General features: G+C 36.8%; 1 protein-coding gene across 1 annotated transcript in view; it reads left to right on the forward strand.

Annotated features, from left to right (window-relative positions):
• The window catches only part of ACER3 (alkaline ceramidase 3), a 175,761-nt gene that overhangs the window by 41,513 nt on the left and 121,969 nt on the right, over positions 1-12,279 (forward strand). The window contains exon 2 of the mRNA XM_059411426.1: positions 8,525-8,635. Coding sequence (XP_059267409.1) covers positions 8,525-8,635 — 111 coding nt within the window. The remainder of the gene's footprint in view (positions 1-8,524; positions 8,636-12,279) is intronic.

Here is a 12,279-nt window from a genome sequence, read left to right on the forward strand (position 1 = left end):
GATGCCAGACATTTTGATTTTTACCTTGTTGGGTATTGGATATTTTTTGTATACCAGAAATAGCCTTGAGGTTTGTTCTAGTATTCAGTTAAGTTACTTAGGGATCAATTTTTATTTTAAATTTTGTCTCTGGTATTATTGAGATATAATTGAAAACAGTTGACCCTTGAGTAATATGGAGTTGTGGAATATGGATCTGCCCATGCAGTCAAAAAGCCATGTATAATTTTTGACTCTCCAGGATATAACTATTAATAACTTACTGTTGACCAGAAGCCTTACCAATAACATAACAGTTGATTAACACATATTTTGTGTTATATGTAACATATACTGTATGTTTATGATACAGTATGTTAGAGAAAAGAAAATATTAGTAAGAAACTCATAAGGAAAAGAAAATTTATTACAGTACTATATTATATTTATTGACCTGTGCAGTTCAAACCTGTGTTGTTCAAGGGTCTACTGTGTAACATTATGTTTAAGGTATACAGCATGTTGATTTCATAAACATATATTGTAAAATGATTACCAGCATAACGTTACATAATTACCTGTCACATAATGATAATTACCTGTCACATAATGCCATTTGTGTGTGTGTGTGTGGTGAGAACATTTAAGATGAACTTCCTTAACAACTTTTAAGTATATATTATAGTATTATTAGCTGTAGTCACCCTGCTGTATATTAAATCTCCAGAATTTGTTAATCCTATAACTGAAAGCTTGTACACCTTGGCCAATATGTCCTTATTCTGCAGTTCCCCACCCCAACCCTTGGTAACTACCATTCTATTCTCTATTTCTCTGAATTTGGCTTTTTTAGATTCCAGATATACATGATGTCATATAGTATTTGGTTATCAGGGTAAGCTGGATTCATGAATACAAGTTTGGAAGTATAACCTTCTATTTTTTGGGAACAGTTTGAGAAGGTTTGGTGTTAATCCTTTTAAATATTTAGTAGAATTTACCAAGGAAACTGCTTGTCCTCAGCTTTTCTATGTCGGGAGGCTTTTGATTACTGATTCACTATCCTTACTTGTTATTGTTTTATTAGGATTTTCTTTTTCTTCCTGATTCAGTCTTGGTGGACTGTATATATCAAGAATTTATCCATTTCTTCTAGGTTTTCCAGTTTGTTGGCATATAATTGTTCATAGTAGTCTCTCATGATCCTTTATGTTTCTGTGGTATTAGTTGTAATGTCCTCTTTTAGTGGTGATTTTATTTATTTGAATTCTCTTGCTTTTTTTCTGAGTTCGTGTAGCTGAGGGTTTGTCAGTTTTTATCTTTTAAAAAGCCAGCTCTGGGACACCTGGGTGGCTCAGTTGTTAAGCGTCTGTGTTTGGCTCAGGTCATGATTCTAGTGTCCTAAGGTGGAGTCCAGCATCAGGCCCCCTGCCTGCTTCTCGCTCTCCAACTCCTCCATGCTTGGGCTCCCTCTCACGCTGTCTCTCTCTATCAAATAAATAAATAAAATCTTTTTAAAAATAAATTTAAAAAAACAGCCCTGCATTTCATTAATCTAATACATTTATTTCTACTCTGATTTTTCTTTCTTTACTTCTCCTAACTTTGGGCTTACTTTTTTCTAGTTCTTTGAGGTATAAAGTTAGGTTGTTTATTTGAGATTTTTCTTTTTTCTTCTTTAAAGATTGTTTATTATATGAAAGAGGGAGAGAGAACATGCATGTCGTGGGGGGAAGACAGGAAAAGAGAGAGAGAATCTCAAGCAGACTCCACTAAGCACAGAGCCTGATGTTAGGCAGAGAGGCAGCAGAGAGAGAAGGGGAGACAGGCTCCCCGCTGAGCAGAGATTCTGATGTGGGGCTCTATCCCAGGACCCGAGATCATGACCTCAGCCAAAGGCAGAGGCTTAAACCAATGAGCCACCCAGGTGCCCCTCTGTCCCGGCCGGCGCGACAAATCGACCAGGAACGTGAGGGTAAGAGGATGAAGAAAAGAAGTTAAGAGACAAAGAGATGGGGGCAGGAGGAGCACTGAGGAGGATGTACAATAGTGCTAAGTTTATTCAAAGCATTATATATAGTGATAGGAGAAATAGTACACCTGTGTCCAGTTAAACAACCACAAGTTCCCATAATAAGTTTCACCTTTAACTATAATCAGACCTCGTGACGCCAAACGGCTGATGCCAATACAATTGTTCTGTATTGATACAGCAAACCCGAAAGTAATTTATGAGCAGTATTAGGGCAGCAAGGACCAGCAATGAACTTTTGACCCCAACCGAATTGTTCTCATTTGTTTAGCAAGAATGTGGGAAGTCACGTAGGCCAGCGCACAACACATAGCACAGACCCTTTCTCAGTGCTACTCACTGTTTCCCATCCTAAACCTTTTGTTAGGTTATTCAGACTTTAAAGGAGGCACAAGTCAGGGCCTGGTTTGGTCCTCGTCTCAGGCCTATTGTGGCCTCCCACACCCCTCCTTTTAGAATTATTTTAACTGCATTCCATAAGTTGGTATATTGTTTCCATTTTCATTATTTCAAGATATTTTTTATTTTTTTTATTATTTTTTTTTAATTTTGTTTATTTATTTGACAGAGACAGAGATCACAAGTAGGCAGAGAGGCAGGCAGAGAGAGAGAGGAAGAAGCAGGCTCCCTGCTAAGCAGAGAGCCCGATGTGGGGTTCGATCCCAGGACCCTGGGATCATGACCTGAGTTGAAGGCAGAGGCTTTAACCCACTGAGCCACCCAGGTGCCCCCTCAAGATATTTTTTAATGTAACATTTGATTTCTTCTTTGCTCCATTTGTTGTTCAGGAATATGTTAATTTCTACATATTTGTGCATTTCTAGTTTTCCTCCATGTTACTGATTTCTAGTTTTATACCACTGTGGTCAGAAAAGATACTTTGTATGATTTCAGTTTTAAAATTTTGCTAAGATTTGTTTTGTAACATCAGTCTATCCTGAAGAATGTGTTTTCTGCTGCTCTTGGTTGGATGGAATGGTCTATATAGATCTGTTAGGTCCTTTTGGTGTCAAGCATAGTTTAAGTCCAACTTTTCTGTATTAGTTTTCTGTCTGGATTTACTATTCATGTAGAAAGTGGGGTATTGAAGTCTACTATTAATTGTATTGTCTGTTTCTTCCTTCAGATCTGTTAGTGTTGCTTAATATATTTATATTCTCTGATGTTGGGTACATACATACTTACAGTTATTATATCCTCTTGATGAATTAAGCCTTCGTTATTGCATAATGATCTTGTCTTTTTTACAGTTTTTGTCTTAAAGTCTATTTTGTCTGAGTGTAGCTATGCATACTTTCTTTTGGTTTCCCTTGCATGGAATATATTTTTTCCATATCATCTCTTTGAGCATATGCATGTCCTTAAAGCTGAAGTTAATCTCTTGTAGCTGTCAAGCATACAGTCAGGTCTTGTTTTTTGTCCATCTAGCCATTGTGTGCCTTTTAATTGAAAAATTTACAATTAGATTTTAGATAATTTACATTTAGATTTAGATAATTTATTTTTTAGATAACTTATATTTACATTTAGAGTACTTACTGATAGTTAAGGACATACTAATGCCATTTTTTTGTTTTCTAGCTGTTACATAGTTCCCTTATTCCTCTTGTTGCCTTATTTTTTTCTGTTTGTGTGTTTGTTTTTAAAGATTTTATTTATTTGATAGACAGAGATCACAAGTAGGCAGAGAGGCAGGCAGAGAGAGAGAGGAAAGAAGCAGGCACCCTGCAGAACAGAGAGCCCGATGCCTGATCCCAGGATCCTGGGATCATGACCTGAGCCGAAGGCAGAGGCTTTAACCCACCCAGGCGCCCCGCTTCCATATTTTGTGAATTGATGATTTTCTGTAGTTATATGCTTTGATTCCCTCTCTTTATTTTTCTGTAGGTTTTTGCTTTGTGGTTACCCTGAGGCTTACCTAAGACAACTTAAGGATGTAACAGCCTTTTTTTCTGCTGGTAACAACTTTGCTTGCTAAAACTCTACCCATTTATTCTCTTCCTTGTAAGTTTTTGATTTAACCGTTTACCTCTTTTTTTGTTGTCTATTCATTAATAAATTATTATAGTTATAGTTTTTTTGTTTTGTTTTTGTTTTAAATTCCAGAATGGCTAACATGCAATGTTATATTAGTTCCAGGTGTACATTGTAGTGATTTAACAATTCTATACATTACTCAGTGCCCTTTATGATAAATACATTCTTAATCCCCATCCCCTGTTTAACCCATTCCTCCCCCACCTCCCCTCTGGTCACCATCAGTTTGTTTTCTTTTTTTTTTTTTAAAGATTTTATTTATTTATTGAGAGAGAGGTAGTGAGAGAGAGCATGAGCGAGGAGAAATCAGAGGGAGAAGCAGACTCCCCATGGAGCTGGGAGCCCGATGCCGGACTCCATCCAGGACTCCGGGATCATGACCTGAGCCTAAGGCAGTCATCCAACCAACTGAGCCACCCAGGCGTCCCATCAGTTTGTTTTCTATTGTTAGGGATTTGTTTCATGGTTTCTCTTGCTCTCTTTTTTTTTTCCTTTGCTCATTTGTTTTGTTTCTTAAACTCCACATATGTGTGAAATCATATGGTATTTGTCTTTCTCTGACTGGCTTATTTGCCTTAGCATTATATTCTAGATCCATCCATGTTGTTCTAAATGGCAAGATTTCATTCTTTGTTATGGCTGAAAAATACTCCATTGTGTATACATATGCTACATCTTCTTTATCCCTTCATCTATGGATGGAAACTTGGGCTGCTGCCAGAATTTGGCAGTTGTTAATTATGCTATAATAAGCATGGTGTGCATATATCCCTTCAAATTAGTGTTTTCACATTCTTTTAAAATTTTTATCATTATTTTAATATTTTATATTATAAATATTTTATAATTTCAATGTTATAATTTGATATTAACATTTTATTGCTATTATAAATAGAAAATATTATACATGTTTTTATATTTATTTATTTATTTATTTGACAGAGAGAGAGAGAGAGAGAAAGAGAACACATGAAGGGGGAGCAGCAGGCAGAGGGAGAGGGAGAAGCAGCCTCCCCACTGAGCAGGGAGTCAGATTCGGGCTCCATCCCAAGACTCTGGGATCATGACCTGAGTTGAAGGCAGCCGCTTAACCATCTGAGCTGCCCAGGTACCCCAGTGTTTTCATATTCTTTGGATAAATACCCAGGAGTGCAATTACTAGATTTTAAGTATTTTTATTTTTAACTTTCTGAGGAAGCTCCATACTGTTTTCCACAGTGGCTGCACTAGTTTGCATTCCCACCAGCAGTGCATGAAGGTTCCTTTTCCTCCACATCCTTGCCAACACCTGTTGTTACCTGTGTTGATTTTAGCCATTCTGACAGGTGTGAGGTGATACCTCATTGCGGTTTTGATTTGCATTTCTCTGACAACGAGTGATGTTGAGCATCTTTTCATGTGTCTTTTGGCCATCTGCATGTCTCTTGGCGAAGTGTCTGTTCATATTTTCTGCTGATTTTTAAATTGGATTATTTGGTTTCTTGGGTTTTGTATCAGTCCCTTCTATATTTTGGATACTAACACCTTATTGGATATGTGATTTGCAGCTATAGTTTTGTGGGGTTTTTTGGCGACTACAGTTATTTTTATTACTTTTGTCCTTTCACCTTTATAAGTGATAGAGGTAAGTGATTAACATACCAGCGTATTACGATATTATGGTATTCAGACTTGGACCATATGCTTACCTTCACCAGTGTGTTGTTTATTTTTATATATATTCATGTTACTAGTTAGCATTATTTCATTTCAGCAGGAGATCGTTCTTCATGGTTTTTTTTTTGTTGTTGTTGTTGTTTTTAGAGATTGAGGGAATACCAGTGGGAGAAGGGGAGGGACAGAGGGTAAGAAAGAGAGAGAGAGAGAATCTCAGGCAGGCTCCATGCTCAGCATGGAGCCCAGAGCTTGGCTTGATCTCATGACCCTGAGATTATGACCTGAGCCAAAATCAAGAGTCAGTCATTTAACTGACTGAGCCACCTAGGTGCCCTGATCTTGTGGAGGTTGTTTTGTTGTTGTTTTTTTAGATTTTATTTTGAGAGAGAGAGAGAGAGAGAGAGAGAGCGAGCGAGCCCAGTTTGGGGAGGGACAGAGGGAGAAGCAGGCTGCCCCCTGAGCAAGGAGCCCAATGCATGGCTTGTTCCTAAGGCAGTCGCTTTACTGGTTGAACCACCCAGGCACCCCCGATCTTGTTTTCTAATGTAAATGTTTACAGCTATAAATTTTGCCTTAGTGTGGTTGTTGTTTCATCCCATGAATTTTGGGATATTGTGTCTATTTTAATTCATCTCTAAGTATTTTCTACTTTTCTCTTTTGATTTCTTCTTTGATCAATTGGTTGTTCAAGAATATGGCATTTTATCAAAACAGTGTATGGTACTGGCACAAAAACAGACACCTTGATCAATGGAACAGAATAGGGAGCCCAGAAAGAAACCCATGCTTATATGGTCAACTAATCTCCAACAGGGGGGCAAGAATATATAATGGGAAAAAGAGGAGTGCCTGGGTGGCTCAGTGGGTTAAGCCTCTGCCTTCAGCCCAGGTCATGATCTCAGGACCCTGGGATGGAGCCCCACATCGGGCTCTCTGCTCAGTGGGGAGCCTCCTTCCTCCTCTCTCTCTCTCTGCCTGCCTCTCTGCCTACTTGTGATCTCCATCTGTCAAGTAAATAAACAAAATATTTTTAAAAAATGGGAAAAAGACAACCCCTTCATAAATTGTGCTGGGAAAACTGAATAGCTACATGCAAAGAAATGAAACTGAACCACTTTCTTGTATCATACACAAAAGTAAGCTCAAAATGGATTAAAGACGTAAATGTAAAAACTGGAATCCTAAAACTCCTAAAAGAAAAAATTGGGGTTCTTTTATTAAGAAAAAAAAGGAGAGTGATATTGGGATGGCAAATAGCCCCCCAAAATATAGGAAAGAAAAGAATATGTCATTTAATTTCCACAGACTTGTGAATTTTTGTTTGGTTATTTTGAACTTCATTTTGTTGTGGTTGGAGGAAGTATTTTGTATGTTATCTATCTTTTCAAGTCTGTTGAGCACTTTTAGTCTAACATATGGTCTGTCCAAATGTTTCATGTGTATTTGAGAAGAATGTATATGATATACAGTAGAGTGTTCTGTATATGTCCATTAATTGATATTTGTTATAAGCTCCTGTGTTGAAAATTACTCATTTTGAATTTTGAATGCTTTGTGCCACTTTATTCTACCCAGAATCAATTTATAAAATAGTTTAACCATTTCTTTCCCCCCTTTACTACTTATTTCTGCTTTGGGGTGTTTACTATTTCTTTGCTTTTCATGTTTGAGGTTTGTTTCTGGTTTGTAAAGATGGGAACAAAAATCAGATGAAGAGAAATTGTTAGAAAAAAGAAATTAAATATATTACCATAAAATGAAATTTCAAAAAGACATGCAAAATGCATACCCCAATTTGTTGCTCTTTGATTCAGGAGACAAAAGTAACACAATTCTGTATTTTATCTTGTCATTAGTCTGTCTGTGGATCGTTCTTTCAGTCTCAGTACCTACCTTTTCCAACTCATTTTCTGCTGAATATTTGGGGTTCTTTTTGAGATACTTCTTTTTATCTTTAGAATTAGCACCTGGGTGGCTCAGTTGAGGAAGCATCAGCCTTTGGCTGAGGTTATGATCCTGGGGTCCTGGGATAAAACCCTTATTGGACTCCCTGCTCAGCAGGGAGCCTGCTTCTCCCTCTGTAGCTCCCCCTGCTTGTTCTCTCTTGTGCTTTCTCTCTCTCTGTCAAATAAATAAATAAAATCTTAAAAAAAAAAAAAGAATTTTCTTTAGTGACTATTCTGATTGAAAAATCTTAGTTTTGGGACATGTGGGTGGCTCTGTTAAACATCTACCTTCTGCTCAGGTCATGATGGTGGGATAGAGTTCTACAAGGGGCTCCTTGCTCAGTGGGGAGCCTACTTCTCCTGCTCTCCCACGTTTGTGCTTGCTCATTCTCTATCTCTCACTCTGACAAATAAATAAATAAAATCTCTGAAAAAAAGAAAAATCTAAAAAAAGAAAAATCTTAGTTTTACTTGTCAAAAGTTATCTTTATTTTAATTGGATCTTTTTTTTTTTTTTTAAAGATTTTGTTTGAGAGAGAGAGAATGAGAGAGAGTGCAGGAAAAGGGGGAGGGTTAGAGGTAGAAGTAGATTTCCCACTGAGGGGGGAGTCTGCCATTGGACTCAGTCCTAGGACTCCAGGGTCATGACCCAAGTTGAAGGCAGTTGCTTAGCCAATGGAGCCACCCAGGTGCCCCTATTTGGATCATTTTACAGTATTTATTTTGAGTAAAGAATTATTTTCTTTGTAAATATGTTTCCACCATCTTTCTCAGAAGTCACCTATTTAACTTTTATTAAGGGCCAAGTTCATGTATTTTTTTTTTAAAGTGGTATTGATTAATATAATTATTTTCTTGTGTTCTTTTCCTATAGGGAATACAGTGAGTAACCTGATTATGATTATACCTCCAATTTTTGGTGCAATTCAGAGTGTTAGAGATGGACTGGAAAAGCGGTACATTGCTTCTTATTTAGCACTCACAGGTATGTGTAACACTTTGTCTAAAAATGATGTACAGTATTCAGATGGATTATTTTTCTCATTCATACTTAAAATTGGTTCTTAATTTTGTGCTACTATACAACTTGAACATATTCTGAAACTTCTGATATAAAACTCCAGTACATTGAACTGTATTTTGAATACAGTTTTTAAAAAATCAGAATATTTCAAGCATACAGAAAAGAATAGAGATAATATAACAAATATACCCATGTGTCTTACCACTCAGCTTTGTCAGATGTTAGTGCTTTGTGATATTTGTTTCAGATTTTTTTCTTTTTTAAGGAAATAAACTACTAGATAAAATTGAACCTACGTTTGTATTCCTGCCTGGTTTTATTCCCTTCATCCTCCCAGCTCATCCTCCTAGAGTTAATCTCTACACTTAATTTGATTATCATTTTCTCAGTGTTTTTTGTGTTTATACTACATATATATGTATATTTTAAAGTATATATAATATGGTTTGCATATTTTCAAACTATTTAAAAGGTATTATACTGTATCTAACCTTTTCCAACTTACTCCTATACCTCTGCCTTGTCTGTGAGGCAGGGACTGTGTCTTGGTTATCTTTGTATCCCTATTGACAGGCAATTTAGTGGTATTCAGTAAGTGTTGGATGGATGGGTGAATGAACTTTATCAGAGCCTAAGATGGGAAAATCTCTATGTCATGTTCTTGCATTATCATCATCACAAGAAAAATAACAAAGTTGATTCTAGTTTGTTTCTTTTATATATAATCTTCTAAACACAATTTCTTGTTTTAGCCCAAAGTATTATTTATATATAGGTAGAAAGGACTTTTAATTACTACAGATCAATAAACTATAATGTGTCATATCAGATGCTATATAATGTATCATATCAGATTCTACTGTAATTAATCATTGGATGTGAGAGACTTCAGTTTCAGAATCCATTTCTCATATGCATGATATTTTAAGAAAGTTATTTGTTTTGGGGCACCTGGGTGGCTCAGTGGGTTAAAGCCTCTGCCTTCGGCTCAGGTCATGATCCCAGGATTCGGGGATCGAGCCCTGCATCGGGCTCTCTCTTCAGCAGGGAGCCTGCTTCCCTTCCTCTCTCTCTGCCTGCCTCTCTGCCTACTTGTGATCTCTGTCTGTCAAATAAATAAATAAAATCTTAAAAAAAAAGTTATTTGTTTTAAGAAAGTTACTTCAAAAGGAAGACTTGTTCACAAACTTAGCTTTTTGCTTTATTTCCTGGGATATTTTAAAAAAAAGAGATTTATTTATTTGTTTTTAGAGTATAGATGGTTAGGGGCAGAGGGAGTGGGATTCTAATGCAGACTCCACACTGAGCATGGAGATTGACTCGGAGGTTGATCTCAGGACCCTGAGATCATGATCATGACCTGAGCTGAAACCAAGAGTTGGAGGCTTAACCGACTGCACTACCTAGGTGCCCCTATTTACAGGGATGTTTTAAGAATGTTTATAAAATACTGACAGGTCACAATCAGTAATAACAATAAGAATAAAAAGATTTGTAGGAATTCCTGGTTGCCTAGGATAATAGTGTCCTCCTAAATTAGAATTTGTCCACTCATCCTCCCAGAAAACCACACAGATTAAGAAAGGAAGTTCATAGTACCACACTTATTCAATACTGTGAACTTCAGATCATTTTTAAATAGGTAAAAATGCCAGTTTCCAATAGAATTATCTTTGATGCTTTAGAATTGGGGAAGTTTGAAAAACTGCATGAAAAAGAGGAGAGGGGTTGAGAGACAAAGTCTGAAAAAAAAATCTGCACACTAAATGCAAAATTTCTGAAAGCAGTCTGAGATCTGGTAGATGACAATACTGGCTAAAGGTAAAGACTTTAAAATGTGTAAGACCTAAGGTAGCATGTTTTAGAAAGGTACTACTTCTGGGAAAGAGATATGTAAAAAGGGGATGGGACTGGGGTGCCTGGGTGGCTCACTTAGTTAAGTTTCTGACTCTTGATTTTGGCTCAGGTTATGATCTCAGGGTCTTGGGATTTGAGCCCTGCATTAGGATCTGTGCTGAATGTGGACCCTGCTTGGGATTCTCTCTCTCCTTCTCTCTTAAAAAAAAAAGAAAATGTATTTAAAGAAAGAAAGAGGGAGCGACTCTTTGGAGATATGTCAGTGAAGGGAAAGAAGGAAACTAGGGGGAATTAAGATCCTGTGGAAACAGATGAACTAATCAGACCCTTCCTCCTTCACTCCCTGTATTGCCCAAGTAAGTAAGTATATATGAAAGAGGGCACTGAACCTCACTATTTGACAGAAGGGAGCAGTCTTGAGCTAGGAATTTTGAGGCCCCCCAAAATCATAAGGAAACTATAGCATAAAACTCCAAGCTGAATTAACTAGCCTCAAAGAAATGAATCAGAAATTCAGAAACAAATAACACCATGTTTTAAAAGAAATAAAATTAGAATTGATTAAACTTTGGAAAGATATTGAAGCTGAATTACAATGTGTTGAATATTTAATAAGGGCTACTTAAGAAGACAGAGAAGTAAGCAAAAGAATGAAAATTAGATGATGAAAAGGGCCAGAGAGAAAGTGATTGAAATGGAAAAGAGGCAGAGAAGACTTCATAAACATATCACTGGAGTCCCTGGAGAAGAAAAACAAAACAGTGAAATAGAACTTACATTTAAAATTATAATTCAAGAAACTTTAGAAACAAAAGAAGAAAAAAATGAATCCGTATTGAAAGGTCCATTTTTGCCTCCTAAAACTGTCTTGGAATGATTAACTCTGAAACATAGCCTTGTAAAACTACTGGATTTTAAAAATGAAAAAAAAAAAAAAGCCTTAAAGCTCTAGTGAACAAGGGCCCCTTACCGACTAAGGCAAATAAATTAGGCCAGCATCACACCTCATCAGCAACAAAAAGAAGGGTACCAATGGAACAGCATTTTTAGTGTCAGCCACACATTTTCAATTCTAATCAAGTTGTTTTCAGATATCCAGGGTATAGAAAGACATTTTTAAACATGCAAGTCTCACTGACTATTATATACATGACTTCTTCCTCATGAATCTGTGAGCACTGTACTAATTTAGTAGCTACTAGCTACTTGTGACAATTTAAATTTAAATTAATTAAAATTAAATAACACATAAAATTCAATTACTCTGTTGGACTAGCCACATCTCAGGCGCTCAATACTCATAGGAGGCTTGTGGCTACCCTATTGGGCAATGCATATATAGAACCTGTCCATTGTCATGGAAAATTCTGCTGATTACATTATACTAGAGAATGATGTTCATCCAACTAAGAAAAGACTAGGAAAACTTCAGCAAAATGTCTGATGATGAGACTTTAATATATTTAACTATAGATCTAAGTCTAATATAGGTGGGATAGAGTTAAAGGATAATATATGGACACATTATATGGTGTAATAAGTAAAAAGAATGAAGTTTTTTTAAATAAGGGAAAGAGGGATGCCTAGGTTGGTCAGTTGGTTAAATGTCTGCCTACAGCTTAGGTCATGACCCCAGGGTCCTGGGATTGAGTGCTTCCTCAGCAGGGAGTCTACTTCTCCTCTCTGCCTGCTCTGCCTGTTCCTTCCCCTGCTTGTGCGTGTGTGCTCACTCTCTCTCTTTCTCTCAC

This window comes from Mustela nigripes, chromosome 1, assembly GCF_022355385.1.
Source record: "Mustela nigripes isolate SB6536 chromosome 1, MUSNIG.SB6536, whole genome shotgun sequence".
In the NCBI taxonomy this organism is placed as follows: domain Eukaryota; kingdom Metazoa; phylum Chordata; class Mammalia; order Carnivora; family Mustelidae; genus Mustela; species Mustela nigripes.